The sequence below is a fragment of the Anguilla rostrata genome, chromosome 2 (genome assembly GCF_018555375.3).
Source record: "Anguilla rostrata isolate EN2019 chromosome 2, ASM1855537v3, whole genome shotgun sequence".
In the NCBI taxonomy this organism is placed as follows: Eukaryota; Metazoa; Chordata; class Actinopteri; order Anguilliformes; family Anguillidae; genus Anguilla; species Anguilla rostrata.
Window position 1 is genome coordinate 21,204,859 of NC_057934.1, and position 17,993 is coordinate 21,222,851.

General features: G+C 38.2%; 1 protein-coding gene and 1 long non-coding RNA gene across 3 annotated transcripts; one reads left to right on the plus strand and one right to left on the minus strand.

Moving 5' to 3' along the window:
• Nucleotides 1-6,019: 6,019 nt before the first annotated feature.
• LOC135247567 (E3 ubiquitin-protein ligase TRIM35-like) lies at nt 6,020-13,184 on the plus strand. Its single transcript, XM_064321151.1, has 6 exons — nt 6,020-6,489; nt 7,423-7,518; nt 7,681-7,911; nt 8,693-8,715; nt 9,001-9,119; nt 11,492-13,184. Exons 1-6 carry the CDS (start codon nt 6,082-6,084, stop codon nt 12,277-12,279), a joined length of 1,665 nt encoding a protein of 554 aa, XP_064177221.1. The 5' UTR covers nt 6,020-6,081; the 3' UTR covers nt 12,280-13,184.
• On the minus strand, nt 6,539-9,091 carry LOC135247580 (uncharacterized). Of its 2 annotated transcripts, none has more exons than XR_010328240.1 (2): nt 8,964-9,091; nt 6,539-6,660 (listed from the first exon to the last, which is right to left on the minus strand). It is a non-coding gene; the product is annotated as an uncharacterized LOC135247580 (long non-coding RNA). The 2 variants fall into 2 exon arrangements; XR_010328241.1 differs by having other exon boundaries at nt 6,539-6,663; nt 8,964-9,088.
• Nucleotides 13,185-17,993: the final 4,809 nt, after the last annotated feature.

The window sequence follows — 17,993 nt, forward strand, 5'->3', positions numbered from 1 at the left end:
TAAATGATTTACACAGTTTAACTGATTTTACACAATGATTTTTTGTACAAGGCAATACCAATCAAAATATGTATTCAAACACAACCCCATATTTCTCCCAATAATTTCAGAATTGTCCATTATTCTACTGCTGTGGTTCACTGAAACATGAATAAAATGAATGTAGTTTTACAAATCAATATTAGTAAAAATACAATACAACCTTGTTAATTAACCCTCTAAAACCTCATATCTCCAACGTCCCTCATGATGGTCATAACCCCACTCCAGAATATTTGATAATAATATTAATCAATGGTCAATTATGATTAATTGACATATTCATCAGCAGGGCAAGCCACACTGTAAAAAATTGTTTCACTATTTTTTTAGTTTTGAGCATAATTTAGATTTTTACATTTTGTTGTGAAGTTATGCCAGTGAACATTTATTTGTTCAGAAAAACTACATTTTATTATAAAAGCTTAATTCATTTCTTTACGGTTTTCTAATAATTAAATTAAAGTTTTGTTAATAAAACAACTCATATTGTTTTCATGTTAGTTTGCATAACAATCAAAAAATTTAAAATAGTTAAGCTTGAGTGCCTTGAAATTTTGAGTGTTTTAAATTTTTTGACACTGCGTAATCTAAAAGAAAACAAATGTATAACAGTCACAAAATAATCGGGTGAAAAATATGTTGGCAGTTTTGCCCAGAAATTTGTTCAGTTGTTTTATATTTTATGGGAAACCAATGTTTCACTTATTTTGTCTATCCCTGTATGTTTTAGTACTGACAAAGAGGCCAGTCAACAGTCATTGCTTTCATTTTTTTATATAATGGAATGTTTTATTGATGTTACAAAACTAATAATAAAAGTACTATTTCAAGAATACTATTTCAGGATTACAGTTTTGTTGCAGGGTACCAATGTGTTGCCTCACAGCAAGAAGTTACTGTGTTCAAATCACGGCTGCATGTCTGCCAATCCTACGCATGTGGAGATGGGTTCCAGGCCCAAACAACCCCAACTGGGAGTCAGCAGTACATGGGAAGGAGGGAGAGAAGGAATTAAGCCATGCCTTTATTTTTTTTATTTTTTTACCCTACAAACACCTTTATCTTTTACATTGACACAGTGTAAAATTATTAGTTTTATAAACTTGGTCATTTGTTTTTGTATTTGAATGGAGTAATAAAATTAGTTAGCAAAACTGGAAATATTCTGTCAGCCGAATAACACAATGTGAGTAAATGCATAATATTTTTGGTCGCTGTGCCATCATAAAAACTTCTAAAAAGAATTTGTAATCCACTCAAGTTAATAAATTGTAATCCACAGAACTGTGAACCTTGAAAGTTGAGGAAACGTAAAACTGCTATTGTAATCAGTTCCTAAAAATGTTTTTTTTTTCACTGTGGCTTCCATTAGACCCCACACACAGTATATCCTCCCCTTCCTCTCAGCACACTAATAGTGTAGCGGTTGACACAAACTCCCATGACCCGAGTGACCCAGGTTGATACTGGATTTGTTGCTCACTGTAATCGCAAGTGTAGGATTTTTCTTCGAACTGTTAAATGATAAATGATAGATTGTCTTGATAAACGGCAGCATTTATGAAAATAGGCAATTCGTCTGAATGAGCTAATATATTTAATCATGGTTTAATCCTTTCAAAATGTAAAGCCTGGCAACTGATTCCCATATACACTGCGTTTTCCAAGGAAGCGCCACACTGTAAAAAAGTAAAAAGAAACAATGGTATTTGGTAAATGGTATATTAAATGGTATTTAACGGCTGTTAAATAGCGGCATCTAGTGGCACGGTGGGAGACTGAAAAGTGATAATGAAACTTACAGCTTTAACCTGTGGTTGGTCTATACCTCATCTGCTTCCTGATCAATGCCTGTCCATACTACCAAACAGAGTAACCATTGAGACTGTAATTATGCAATTACTGACTCCAGGCTGATAGCATGCAGCTTAGATTGACTGCTACCTTTAGTGGAACTGGCTTGTGTGGACTCTGCAAAGTTTAGTAGGCTGTTCAGTAAAATCTAACAACCCTGCTGTCCCTATAGTGTGTACAGTCCACCAGCACTAAAATAGCTGCGTTCCAGTCTGTTCATATAGACTCTGGACTTTTTAAAGAAATGCATCTCCATTGATATGTAGCTGATTTTTATTTGGAATAAATGTTTCTTATTGTACAAATTTCTTGGTTGCAGACCTACTATGTCCACAACCATAGAAAATAAAATAACGCAAGCCAGTGCATTGTTGAATTACCCTCAAAAAGTAAATCACAGGACCCTGTGATTTCAGTACCACCTACAACAGCTACACTTTCCTGGAGGAGAGTGAAAGATGACCACTGCATTTTATCCACCAGATGGCGCCAGTCTACCACTTTTGCATCATGAATTTTCTTTCATAACCGCAGCGCCAGCCATTTGTTGTTAATTCATTTGCTTAACACGTCATTCATTCCAGTGACCATAAAAAAGATTTTCAAAAATAACATCTTTTGATATCTGTGGTTAATTAAAAAAAAAAAGTAGAATAACTGCAATTATTTCAGTCTGCATTTATTTGCATTTTAAAAACATCCACACTCATGAAGTTTCTCTTAAATAGGAGAGGAAATTCTTTATTAGGAATAACTCCTTGAGATGTACCATCTCGTTTTCAAGGCGGTCCTAATATTAAATATTGAACATAATATTACAAGCATAAATAAGGTTTCAGTCATTGTATAGCCCATTTTATGAATGTACTTTTTCCAGTGACCATAAAAAAGACTTTCAAAAATAACACCTTTTGATATCTGTGGTCATTTTTTTTTCAAATTGAATAAGTGCAATTATTTCAGTCTGCCTTTGTCTGCATTTTTAAAACATCCACACTCATGAATTTCCTCTTAAAGATAATATTACATGCATAAATAAGGTTTCAGTCATTGTATAGATCGCTTTATGAATGTACTTGATGATATAACTTCATTTGGCTCATGGCTGCATGAGGTTTTCCTCCCTACAGACAAGGGTCATGGGCGGGTAGCAGATATTTCTTGCAGTGTTTCTTGATTCAAATGATGACAGAGAAGATGGGGAGAGACACATGCTGCTCCAACACTGATCGTTTTCCCTCTTTCTTTCTTTGCTCTTCCTTCACGAGCACACACACACACACACACACACACATACACACACACAAATATATGTAGAAACTGAATGCATAAGCACGGACATGTACACTCAGATACACATGTACACTCACATGGGTACACATACAGATACATACACACATGTAAGTATGCACAAGCATGTGACCAAGTACAGATGCATGCATGAAAACTATGCCATACAAGCACACATACACAAGCATGCTCATGAACATGCATATTTGCATGCGCAGTAAATACACACACACACACACACACACTCAGACACCACTGTGCATTCTATTAGTTAACGGGGTCTTCCTGCGACTCCCCTTTTGTGCCTCCTATGGGCTGCTTTATTAAAGTGTGTCCCTTTGTTTGTATGCATGTATGTCTACACATTTGTGTGGGTTCTGGCAAAACATTCCCATGTAAAATCAATTATGTGATACAAGTCATTTCAAAAGGGTTGCATGATGGTTTAGTAAACAAAGAAAGTGAATGACTGCAGCACACTGCAATTGAAAGGTCACCTGCTCTGCCCTGCTGTTTGAGCAATATGGAATGTTGGGACACTGGTTGCTGTACCACTGGTTGTATGTAACACACTGATCAGTTCTTGCTGTTCAATAAACTCCCTGTTTCAGAAGTATGTAATGTATTGATATAAGGCAGACATCTCAAATATACCCCAGGCCTAATGTTACATTAAAAAGTGCCATTGAGTTCTCATCTCTGTGGTCTTCAGATGGTGATGAGCTACAGCACAGATGAGGGAGTTGTAGTTTCTGCATCTCCCACAGTTTCAGCTCCTGGGAAAAGAAATTATATATATAACTATATATATATATTATATAACGATTTCTAATTATATATATATAACTTTTCAGGCTCAACTTTGTACCTCTTAGCAAACTGTTCATCCTGTTTTGGCAGGTAACTAGTGATTTACATTTTGCAGTGCAGTCTCTGTAGTTCTGTTTGTGAAGTTTTCTGCAGACGGTTGTCACTGACACATCCGCGTGTGCCTCCAGAAGAGTGTTTCTGATCTGTCAGATAGGAGGTTGGGGGTTTTTCATTTTTATAGTGAGAATTCTTCGGTCGTAAACTGTAGAGGTCATCCTTGGCCTACCGTGTCCTTTGCAATTACTGAGATCACCAGTGCTCTCTTTCTTCTTAATGATGTTCCAAAAAATTCATTTTGATAAGCGTAAGGTTTGGCATATGACTTCTCAGCCTCATAATGGCTTCCTTGACTTTCATTGGCACAACTCTAGTCCTCATGTTGACAGCCACCAATAAGAGACTCCAAAGGCAATCAAAAGCCTAGAATTAAGACTAGATACTTAAAGCTCTCTTATGCCTGCACTACGATAGCAAATGAACACACGGGAATAATCAGAAACACCAGTAAAACCATTTGTCCCAAAACATTATGGTGCCCTGAACTCTATAAAAAGTGCTGTAATTTCTACATTGTAAAACCAAAGTGAGCAAAAATGCTCTTTAAAAAGGGTGAAAGTCTGCACTTTAACCATGTGTAAATAGTTTGATTACAAATCTCAAATTGTGGAGTACAGAGTCAAAAAAAATAAATAAATTGTCATTGTCCCAAACATTATGGAGTTCACTGTAGTATGTGAGCAACAGTGCCAGAATGGCTAATAACATTCCCAGGTCAGCCAGTGTAATCTAGATCCATGATGCAAATCAGTTTCACATAGCTAATGTTCTGTAGCCTAATCAAGGCTTGAATTCGCAAACTGACACCATGTACAAAAAAGCCAAGAGCCATGACTGTAGTGTCTTACATCACATATAATTGTTTTAAAAAATGTCCCAAAACCTTGCAGCTCTGCTTAAGGCAGGTTCATAAATTTAATTAGAGCCCTACATTATGACCTAATGATTATCAGCTGGAAAAGATGACTGGTGCGCACCTTTTATGTAAGCCTTCACTCCCCCAAATACTTGGCCATAAGGCTACAGCTGACCATTGTGACTCACACAAATGCGTGGTCACATTTATGATCATATCAAATATGTATTTGCCTGTTTAAGAACCATTTTTCCCCCTTTGATGTCAACCTACACTTCGTTGAATTCATGCTGTTAAAAAAAGTATATTCCAGCTTTCACCACTAGAGGAAAATGAGGCATTTTCTCCTTGTGAGATGGGTAGACATGCTGGCCAGCTCTCACCTTATCAGACCAGCAGAAGCGAGAGAGAAACTGCCTAGCTAGCTTTTGTCCATCTCTTTGATTCCCTGTTATTCTGGTTAGTAAGTACACGTATATGTGCGCAAGATAATTACAATGTGATTTAAACTGTGTAGTCGTCCCATATTAAGATCAGACAGTCATATTCTGTTCTTTTCGGCAAAATAGCCACCTTCCCCACTAGAGTGAAGGTGGCTAATTTACCTCCGGTCACAAACACATCGGTTATTGACGGTTAGCCGTTCAGTTTACCATCTTTGTACATTTTTTAATGGATCCCCGGTAATGTTATTTGCTTTCTGAGGCTCCTGTCATGACGTTAAGATGTTTATTAAGTGAAGTTGACTGTGTATTTTCCCAGTTTCAAGCTCATTAGCTTCATGTTAATTCAATCTAACTAGCCTACTCCCCCCTTTCCCACTGTCTTGAAACAAGCAAATGAAATGTTCCTGAATGAATGTGCTGTATAAATAAAATTTTCTTGGGCATTTTTATTTAATCCAGGGGAACACTACTGGCTGCACCTTGTAAATCCCCCAGAGCAGCCGGTTCAGGCACATTATCATCTCTGTATTTGGACTCTGAGGACAAGAAGACTGAAGACAACAAGTCTGATCAGCCAGATTGTTCCAGTTTTGAAGGACATGGGGTGTGTTCTGTCCAAAGTTCAGCGTAAGTGAAAATATCAGACTGACAGACGGAGTCTGTAAAATGGAGGCTAAAGCTTTGATTCCTGAGGACGAACTCTGTTGCTCTGTATGTTGTGATATTTTTAAAGAGCCTGTTGTCCTCCTGTGCAGCCACAGCTTTTGTAGAGAGTGTCTGAAGCAGTACTGGGAAAAGAAGAGCTCTCGAGAGTGTCCCATCTGCAGGAGAAAGAGCTCTGTGGAGGAACCTCCGGTAAACCTGGCCTTAAGAAGCATTGTGGAGTCCTACTTAAAGCAGAAGACTGAGAGAGAAACTACAGACAAGAGTGACGCTCACTGTCCTCTTCATGGGGAGAAACTTCTATTATTCTGTGAACATGACAAAGAGCCTCTCTGTGTCATCTGTCAGACTTCAAAAAAACACAGATACCACCCGGTCTGTCCAGTGGAAGAGGCTGCACTGGAGCTGAAGGTATTCCATTTTGAATATAATGTATTTCATATTTTCAAAACACAATCAAATATGAGTAAAATATCTCTGTGTAAAACATTCAGTTCTGACGGACGGCTGTGGTATGAGGTCTTGTAAATACAGTCAGTCTGGCCTCCACTTCCACTCACAAAGACAGCAACAGGAACAAACCTGCTGATCAGGCAAAACAGGAAGAGGCAGGACTGTATCTGAAAGTGTTTACAACCATTAAAACATCATGTATATTAGACTTTCAGTGTAAGGCTTTATGAATAAAATGCAAGCATGGTTAATCTTGATTGACAGTTGTGCTTGGGGGCCTTTTACAGAGAATATGGCTCCAAACATGAACACTGAAATACACAGAGCCATTTTAGAAATGTATAGCAATAATATGTCAAATTAGTAGTACTTACAGGACAAATGGAGATATCACACATGGCCTTTAATATAACAAAGGTCACAACCTAATAGAATTTCTGTTAAATATTCTGTTATTTGCTTGGGAAGAGAACTGAGCAACACACAGGAAGTAAAGAAATACACAATGACTGGTGGAGACAAGAGCTATACATATGCTCAGAAAATTATTGTACCAATAAGTCAAATCAATTTTAGAAGTACTTTAACATTTCTTATGGTCTACTATAAAATATATGAAATTACAACCCAGCAAAAGTTATTTTTTAATCCTATATGCTGTAAAATTTGACTGGTTTAATTGTTTTGAAAATGCATCACATAAAATGTTATGCTGTGTTATAAGTACTGAATGTTTCACTAATCTTTACTTAATTTGTAGCAGGGCTATTTTCCTGACTACTTTTCCCATGTTCTTAATAAGCTGTTGTGACCTTCACTTGTATTGCAGCAGGGGTATCACTGTGCCATTTGTGTCTTTCTGGAAGTGATAACTGATTCATTTAACTCCAGGAGGAACTCAAGCCTGCACTTAATCTTATTAAAGAAAAACTGAAGAGGTTTACTGAGGTTGAACAAGAATGTAAGAAAACAGCAGAACATATCAGGGTAAGGAAAGCAATTAAGAATTCTTTCTAGGTACACAAAAATACAAAATCATTGTATTTGGTTTATGTTGTGTGTGACAGGCATAAACACACTGGCTGCCACACTTAAATAACAAAACATAGTTACACTATTCAAGTTTAAAATAGTGTGTTTGAATTCCAGAGTCAGGCCCAGCACACAGAGAAGCAGATAAAGGCAGAGTTTGAGAAGCTTCACCAGTTCCTGCGAGAGGAAGAGGAGGTCAGACTAGCTGCTCTGAGGGAGGAAGAGGAGCAGAAGAGTCAGATAATGAAGGAGAAGATGGAAAACATCACAGGGCACATCTCCACTCTTACAGACAAAATCACAGCTATAGAGAAGGCCATGGACACTGAAGACACCTCCTTTTTACAGGTAGGAGCTTGATTTACTGTAATTCAGTATGCTGGTTTGTGGTTATTCGCATTATTTGGCCGTGTTCCCTTACTCTGCACCAATGCAGCAGTAGCCTACTGTGACAGTGTCAAACTCAGTGTGCAGGTGTTCATAGAGATGCATCTGCTCATTTTAAAATGTCATCACTTTTAAAAAATTTTTTGTTGTTGAATTTTGTGAAAAATTGGTGTCACCAGAAAGTCAATAAAAAATGTCAGCCCTGCAGAGTAGGACATGTCCTGTATAATTTACACAAGGCCTCATTTTAATTGTCTTTCACCATTGTGTCCTCTATAATAGCAATGACACTGCACACTACATGCAGGTAACTGCTACAAAGTTCAAGACGGATGGAACTGCCTGTTCACTCTAGATTTGCAGTCATTTGATTCGGAGTTGCTGAGAAATATTCCAGCCACATGGTAGCCAAATTAATGATCAACAAAACCTGCCCAGCATATTTATACACAACCATGAGAATGCTGGGATGTTTATTGCTTAATTATCTCAGGAGTCACACCTGTGTGGAAGCTCCTGCTTTCAATATTCTTTGCATCCTTCATTTATTCAAGCGCTTCCTTTATTTTGACAGTTACCTGTACGTTACAGTACCTTCATTCATATTTGCTTACTGTTAAAATTACATCACTTTTATTTGCATTGTTTTTCACTTATTATAACACGTCTCTCATAATGGTCTCTACAGAGTATGTTTATACATGTATACATCTTATTACAATTGTGCTGTTGTGTTTTTCAGAGCTACAAGAACATCAAGGAAAGGTATGTAGACCAACCTATTTTCAAGTGTCTGTTTAAGTCTCTTTAAACCCTAAATCTGGGGCAACATAACTCAGGAGGTAAGAGCGGTTGTCTGCCTGTCGGAGGGTTGCCAGTTTGATCCCCCGCCCTGGGTGGGTCATGGCAACCTTTCACTGTTGGCGTGTGAGTGAGTGTGTGAATAGGTGAATAAGAGGCATCAATTGTAAAGCGCTTTGGATAAAAGCGCTATATAAATGCAGTCCATTTACCATTTAAATCTTGAGTGACTCCTGCTTGTCATTACAGAGTCCAGTGCACACTGCAGGATCCAGAGCTGCTCTCAGGGGCTCTGATAGATGTGGCCAAACACCTGGGCAACCTGAAGTTCAGAGTCTGGGAGAAGATGCAGGAGATGGTGCAGTACAGTGAGTATCTGGGACAAAAGTTGAAATCACATTATTTGTGAGCATTTAATGAAAACATCAAACTCCAAAACCTAACTGTATGTTGTGAAAGAAACAGTACAGAATCATCCAGTCTCATTTCCCATCAAGTTTAGGAAGATTCTGGGGCTGAACTGCACTGCTCTCAATTTAATATCAGAAAACAAGCAAGCACAGAATTAGTAGACTATTTAAAACTTAATTAAAACTGCAGTTTGTAAGTTTGGAGAAAATAACTAGTGTTACGACCGGCTCGAAGGGCCGCAACAAACAAGTCCAATGTACCAAAAAACAATCCAGAAACTAACCTAAAAACACAAACTCAGACATTTATTAGAATAACTAACAAACTAATCACAAACTAAAACAAAGGAAAACCCACAAATTTCAAACAAAACGATCTTCACAAAAACTACTAACCCAAAACAACAAATCAAACCACACACCAAAGAGACCTAAAAGAAGATCTCTCAAAGAAAATAACTCTACACAAACCAACACACCACACACCACACACCACACACCACACACCACACACCACACACCACACACCACACACCACACACCACACACCACACACCAAAGAAACCCCAATGAAGATCTCAAAGAAATAACTCCCCTGCCTCATACTGCAGGGCTTATGTTGGCCATCGGCAGGTGGAGGCAATCAAGCAATTAGGCAATCAGGCAACTACCTCCTCCTGCACCACCCAGACCAGCAGAGGCAGGGGACGTAGCACTAGATTAAAATAAAAAATAACATTCAACCCCCTCCCACCCCTCCCCTCAGCTCTCCCTTCAAGCCCTTCCCTATAAGGACTCATTCATATCAGGAACTATTAGCTGTGTGAATTACGTGCATGAATGAATGAATTAATTTTATTATTGCGTCATGCATCACAATGCCAATGCCCAGCCCACATTGGCTTATATGACACCAACATTTTGCATATAACAGATCCAGAGTAAATCATAAACCTATTAAAATGCAACAAACACATATCTGATACATATGCCCTGTACAAAACAGTATAGACTCCATAACCAAACCTTCTTATCTTCTTTTTCAGGTTTTTGCAACATATACATTGTTATTATTTATGTAATGAAAACCTGAAAAAGAAGATAAGATGGTTTGGTTATGGAGTCTATACTGTTTTGTACAGGGAATAAACAAACAACCCATCTTGCCTTCTTTTCCAGGTGTTCGATACAAAGTTAGCCATTTTAAAAACGTCAAACTTAAATAGCAATTTTTCATCATCCCCACCCCCCCAAAAAACTTCAGGATTTCGTTTAGACATTTCATGGGAAATTGGTGCTCTTAGATCATCATAATATGTACAGTACAGCATAAAGTTGGATTCATTTTCAATTTCACCCAGATCACATAACAGACAGTCTTTTTTCTTCAGCTACATCATTAGATCTGCCTACCTCAATAGCCAGAGGAAGGATACCGGTTCGTAACTGGGCAACCAGGGACCTTTGGCTTCTGGTTAGGTATGCCATAACATATGGTTCAGGGCCATAGTTTTGCTTAACATGAAAATATGTCCTTAATTTTGGTTTTAGCAATATATTATTAGACCACTTTTCTTCAAAGTTTGATAAAAGCTTATATTTAATCATGTTAATATTACACCGCAAGTTATTTCTGTAAATATATTGTAAATCAACTTCCTCAAAAAATGCATCATCAAGTTCTTTTGTCCATGGGGTGTTGTGTAATTTCACCCTGAATAGCTAGAACTGGAGCAAATTTATGTACCCCAAGAAAACATTGTATGGATCTGTTCTGAATAGAATTGCTGTTTTTTGGATTCTTTAAAGCCCCATATGCCAGCAGCATAATTCAGTACAGGAGAGACACAGGCATCATAAAGTTGTGAATATGTTGAATAGCCAATATCTTTGCACACTTTCAATTTATAAATCACTGAGCCTAACGCTCCTCCAGCCAAAGTCACTAGGGATTTTATCCCCCCCTCGTAGGTCATAAATTCATCCAGGGCAAACCCCAGGTATTTATACACATATGCATATTCTAGTGGTGATGGTCCAAAAGTGATATTTTGTGTACTTCTTGCTGTACCCTTTTTCCTGAAATGCATTATCTGGGTTTTACTCTGATTTATTGTATTGCATTGAATTAGCTATGATACGTGTTCATTTATTTAATTTCATGATGCAAACAGATTTTGTTTTTAAAGCATAAATCGCTATGACTACCGTGTATTCGAAATCAAAACAATGATATACAGTTTCCCATGTATGTGACATAATCTGAATAGAGTGTTTGAAATGTGCATCTTCTCACAGCCTTTTAAATATCATTTTTCTTGATATTTCAGCTCCTGTGGTGCTGGACCCCAATACTGTACGTGCCACTGTCTCTCTCTCTGATGATCTGACCACTGTGAGACACACAGGTACAGACCAGAAATATCCTGCCAACCCAGAGAGGTTTACCTTCACTGTGAGTGTGCTGGGATCTGAGGGCTTTACCTCAGGGAAACACAGCTGGGAGGTGAAGGTTGGGAATAAACCTGAGTGGGATATAGGAGTGGTGAAAGAGTCCATCTGTAGGAAGGGACGTCTAACATACACCCCAAAGAGAGGATTCTGGGTCTTAATGCTGAGGAATGGTGATGAGTACCTTGCATCTGGAGTTACTGACCTCACACTGAAGAGGAAACCCCAGAGCATCAGAGTGCAGCTGGACTATGACAGGGGGGAGGTGTCCTTCTTCGACTCCAGTGACACGTCACTCATTTACACTTTTAAAGACACATTTACTGAGACAGTGTTCCCATACTTCTCTCCATATTTGAAAGGAGATAAGAATGACAGACCCCTGCAAATATGCCCACTGACAGTTTCTGTAAAACCAGTGACGGTATTTGTTTTTTTAAAAAATAGATGGTGTACTTTTAAGGAATGTTTGTTGTTTCTAATCTGCTTCAGCATACCTTACCTGGTTGCTGACTTGGGTACACTGGAGTTGACTTACTGGAGATGTGAATTGACCAAAGGGAGCTGGTTGATGGCCTACCAAAACCAAATGGAAGGCAGGCACACACAGAGCAATAACAGTGGCCATTTGGTTAATGTAATCAGCCTCAGTATGCATGAATACTGATTTGGGACAGACCAGAGGAAGTGCAAAGGGGGATGTTTTAATAGTCAGTCAGAAGAGAGCAGACATGCATACAGAGCTAACAGTTACTGCTTTATTTCCTGCAACTTCATTTCTAGATTTTGTTCTGGAAAAGGGATACAAAGCTGGTGCTTGAACAACACTGTATTGTAACTTACCTGCGTTGCTTTTACCTTGTTCTTTCATGCTGTAGAGGATACTCTTTTTGCTTGTTAATAGAAATTGGTATTGATCTAAACTTTTGAACTGCAAATATTACTTCATACGTAAAGAGTACTGTAGAGGAAATTCATTTAATAATTATGATGAATTAATTTAGTATGTTTTGGGTTTTGCTTTGATCTGAATCACAAGACAAAACATTTCATGTAATTTTTATACATAAGTCAAATGTGCTTTTTATCAGTTTTTATTCGTTTTCCATTGTAATTGAAAAAAAACAAATTGGTGTACAATCAGTCTTGGTAACATAAAAACAGAAATATAAAACATTCAAATAAAATTTGATATAATGTCAATAATATAAATACAGATGCACTCTTCTGGTTAAATCAAATTATTTTATATATGATCGATTTCATTCTTGGCTATATGGGTTTATATTGCAGTGTACAAGCTTGAAATGCATCATGAGCTCTCATTAGTTTTATACTAGCAGTCTCCTGTGCTCTTTCATTCCTGGGTGGATAAGTTAGTGTATAAGCTTGAAATGTTTGCGTATCGTGAGCTCTAGTCAGATTGATTGCATCAGTTTCCTGTGCTTTTCGGATTTTACTTTACAGATGCAGTGAAGAATAAATTCACCCTGTCAGCTCCATGCTGTAGGATTTTCACCTGAGCCTTCAGTAGCCTCACCTGCACACCTGCCATTGGTGTAACGGTGTGGGGGTGTTGGAGAACCAGAAGCGCCGAATATAAGGGAACGAAAAGCTAACGCTACCGGAAGCGTTAGCCACAAAGTCCCGAAGGACAAAGGAAGGGGAACACCCGAAAGTAAAACACAAAACAAATAAGATCCTTGGGAGAGCAACTCCCGCACACAAAGGATCCTAAACAACAACAAAAAAACACGGAGTAAAAACCACTCCGAAGGACCCCTTGTCCAGCCTTAAAACTGGCTCGCGAAACCAAAAGCGACCCGTGAAAACCAGGGCGAAAAAAGAAAAGGACCAGTGGTACAGAGGCGAAGCTCTGGTACCAAACCCAAAACTGGTCTCAAAAGAAAAGACAACTGAGTAGCAAAACTTACTCAGCGAAAGAAACCCTGAGACGCAGCTCAGAAAACACAAACAAAATACATTACCCGGGACAACGTCCCGATACCCACCGGCTCACACGAGCTCAAAATAAAAGTATAAATGCTCTTAAGGTGTCAGAATGCGCTCACTGCGCTAAGAGACTGACTCGCCTTAAGAGGACACAGAACCAACCACAACACAGTTCAGTAAACCGTCCACCGTCCACCGTCCACCGTCCACCGTCCACCGTCCACCGTCCACCGTCTACCTCTACCTCTACCTCTACCTCTACCTCTACCTCTACCTCTACCTCTACCTCTACCTCTACCTCTACCTCTACCTCTACCTCTACCTCTACCTCTACCTCTACCTCTACCTCTACCTCTACCTCTACCTCTACCTCTACCTCTACCTCTACCTCTACCGGCTTTGTGTTTAACAGGATTTTACACAGAAGCACAGATGGCTGTTCTGTCAGTGCTTATAAAGGCACCTCCCCAGGTGAAAATAATTGGGAAATCAGACACCTGGAACAAATCAAGAACTTCTCAAAGGCCAGGTGCCTTCTAGTGGCAGCACAAGGCCACTACACCCCAGAACCATGACAATTGGTCTCTCATTCCCTTTCATTGACTGACAATTATTACATGACAGATACTGTTTTAGAATAGCCAACCATACTTACATAAATGATTTACACAGTTTAACTGATTTCACACGATTATTTTTTGTACAAGGCAATACCAATAAAAATACGTATTCAAACACAACCCCATATTTCTCCCAATAATTTCAGAATTGTCCATTATTCTACTGCTGTGGTTCACTGAAACATGAATAAAATGAATGTAGTTTTACAAATCAATATTAGTAAAAATACAACACAACCTTATTAATTAACCCTCTAAAACCTCATATCTCCAACATCCCTCATGATGGTCATAACCCCACTCCAGAATATTTGATAATAATATTAATAAATGGTCAATTATGATTAATTGACATATTCATCAGAAGGGCAAGCCACACTGTAAAAAATTGTTTCACTATTTTTTTTTAGTTTTGAGCATAATTTAGATTTTTAAATTTTGTTGTGAAGTTATGCCAGTGAACATTTATTTGTTCAGAAAAACTACATTTTATTATTAAAGCTTAATTCATTTATTTACGGTTTTCTAATAATTAAATTAAAGTTTTGTTAATAAAACAACTCATATTGTTTTCATGTTATTTTGCATAACAATCAAAAATTTAAAATAGTTAAGCTTGAGTGCCTTGAAATTTTGAGTGTTTTAAATGTTTTGACACTGCGTAATCTAAAAGAAAACAAATGTATAACAGCCACAAAATAATCGGGTGAAAAATATGTTGGCAGTTTTGCCCAGAAATTTGTTCAGTTGTTTTATATTTTATGGGAAACCAATGTTTCACTTATTTTGTCTATTCCTGTATGTTTTAGTACTGACAAAGAGGCCAGTCAACAGTCATTGCTTTCATTTTTTTGTGTAATGGAATTTTTTAATGATGTTACAACACTAATAATAAAAGTACTATTTCAAGAATACTATTTCAGGATTACAGTTTTGTTGCAGGGTACCAATGTGTTGCCTCACAGCAAGAAGTTACTGTGTTCAAATCACGGCTGCATGTCTGCCAATCCTACACATGTGGAGATGGGTTCCAGGCCCAAACAACCCCAACTGGGAGTCCGCAGTATATGGGAAGGAGGGATGGAAAGAAAATTTCAGCCATGCCTTGTTTATTGTTTTACCCTACTAACACCTTTATCTTTTACATTGACACAGTGTAAAATTATTAGTTTTATAAACTTGGTCATTTGTTTTTGTATTTTAGTGGAGTAATAAAATATAGTTAACAAAACTGGAAATATTCTGTTAGCCGAATAACACAATATGAGTAAATGCATAATATTTTTGGTCACTGTGCCATCATAAAAACTTTGTGGATTACAAATTCTAAAAAGAATTTGTAATCCAATCAAGTTTATAAATTGTAATCCACAGAACCCTGAACCTTGAAAGTTGAGGAAACTTAAGACTGCTATTGTAATCAGTTCCTAAAAATGTTTTTTTTTTTTCATAGTGCCTATAACTGTGGCTTCCATTAGACCCCACACACAGTATATCCTCCCCCTTCCTCTCACTGAAAAGTGATAATGAAACTTACAGCTTTAACCTGTGGTTGGTCTATACCTCATCTGCTTCCTGATCAATGCCTGTCCATACTACCAAACAGAGTAACCATTGGGACTGTAATTATGCAATTACTGACTCCAGGCTGATAGCATGCAGCTTAGATTGACTGCTACCTTTAGTGGAACTGGCTTGTGTGGACTCTGCAAAGTTTAGTAGGCTGTTCAGTAAAATCTAACAACCCTGCTGTCCCTATAGTGTGTACAGTCCACCAGCACTAAAATAGCTGCGTTCCAGGCTGTTCATATAGACTCTGGACTTTTTAAAGAAATGCATCTCCATTGATATGTAGCTGATTTGTATTTGGAATAAATGTTTCTTATTGTACAAATTTCTTGGTTGCAGACCTATTATGTCCACAACCATGGAAAATAAAATAACGCAAGCCAGTGCATTGTTGAATTACCCACAAAAAGTAAATCACTGGACCCTGTGATTTCAGTACCACCTACAACAGCAACACTTTCCTGGAGGAGAGTGAAAGATGACCACTGCATTTTATCCAGCAGATGGCGCCAGTCTACCACTTTTGCATCATGAATTTTCTTTCATAACCGCAGCGCCAGGCATTTGTTGTTAATGCATTTGCTTAGCACGTCATTCATTCCAGTGACCATAAAAAAGATTTTCAAAAATAACATCTTTTGATATCTGTGGTTAATTTTTTTTTTTTTAAAGTAGAATAACTGCAATTATTTCAGTCTGCATTTATCTGCATTTTTAAAACATCCACACTCATGAAGTTTCTCTTAAATAGGAGAGGAAATTCTTTATTAGGAATAACCCCTTGAGATGTACCATCTCGTTTTCAAGATGCTACAGAGCCCAATACACGCTGCAGGATCCAGAGCTGCTCTCAGGGGCACTGATAGATGTGGCCAAACACCTGGGCAACCTGAAGTTCAGAGTCTGGGAGAAGATGCTGGGGATGGTGCAGTACAGTGAGTATCTGGGGCAGCCGGTGAAATTATGTTTTTTGGAAAAAAATATTGAACACCTGAACCTGAAGAAACAAGCTGTATATTGAAATGGTGCTAAAGATTAACAGTAAAGAGTCACCCTGTCTCAGTTCCCTCCATGTTTAGGAAGATGCTATGGGCTGCACTACACTGCTCTCAATTTAATATCAGAACACAAGTAAACAGAATTGATATGACATATGCAACCTAATTCATAATATGGTTTATTAGCTGTGTGAATTGTGCAAATTTAATTTTGCTGATATGTGTTAATTTATTAAATTCCATAATGTAAATAGGTTTTTTTTTATTTGAAGCATAAATCAGTATATTACAGTATATTAGAATCCATATCTATTATATACAATTTCCTGTGTATGTGACCTGATCTGAATAGAGCATTTTAATTTTTTATTAAGTATTGTTCTTATTGATATTTCAGCTCCTGTGGTGCTGGATCCCAATACCGTGCATACCTACCTATCTCTCTCTCTCTCTGATGATCTGACCACTGTGAGAGACACAGGTACAGACCAGAAATATCCTGCCAACACAGAGAGGTTTAGCTACTGTATGAATGTGATTGGATCTGAAGGGTTTACCTCAGGGAAACACAGCTGGGAGGTGGAGGTTGGGAACAAGTGGGGATATAGGAGTGGTGAAAGAGTCCATCAGTAGGAAGGGGAGTCTAACATACAGTCCAGAAAGTGGATTCTGGGCCACAATGCTGAGGAATGGTGATGATCACGGAGCGGCTGGAGTTACTGACCTCACACTGAAGAGGAAACCCCAGAGCATCAGAGTGCAGCTGGACTATGACAGGGGGGAGGTGTCCTTCTTCGATTCTAGTGACACGTCACTCATTTACACTATTAAAGACACATTTACTGAGAGAGTGTTCCCATACTTCTCTCCCTGTTTGAAAAAAAGATAAGAATGTTGGACCCCTGCAGATATGCCCAGGGAAAGTAGTTGTAACAATGACAACATCCCAGTGAAAATGAACAAATTATAGATGCTGCACTTGTAAGGAAATGTGGCTGGTTCTAATCTGCCTCAGCATGCCTGGTTGTTGACTTGAACTCGGGCAGACCTACTGGACTGATCAAAGGAGGGTGGTTGATGGCTTTCAGGGCACAAGATCCAATATTTATCTAAGGTAAATAATGTTATTGTCGCAATGACGTTATTCATCCCCTATCACGGAACTAGCGATATAAATTTTAAACGGGGGGCGACATAGCTCAGGAGGTAAGAGCGGTTGCCTGGCAGTCGGAGGGTTGCTG

Bases quoted from the DNA above. Each gene is read 5' to 3' on its own strand.
- LOC135247567 (XM_064321151.1), top strand. From the start codon at position 6,082: ATGGAGGCTAAAGCTTTGATTCCTGAGGACGAACTCTGTTGCTCTGTA. The intron at 6,490-7,422 runs GTATTCCATTTT...ATTTAACTCCAG, and splicing joins AGGCTGCACTGGAGCTGAAG to GAGGAACTCAAGCCTGCACT. The intron at 8,716-9,000 runs GTATGTAGACCA...TTGTCATTACAG, and splicing joins TACAAGAACATCAAGGAAAG to AGTCCAGTGCACACTGCAGG.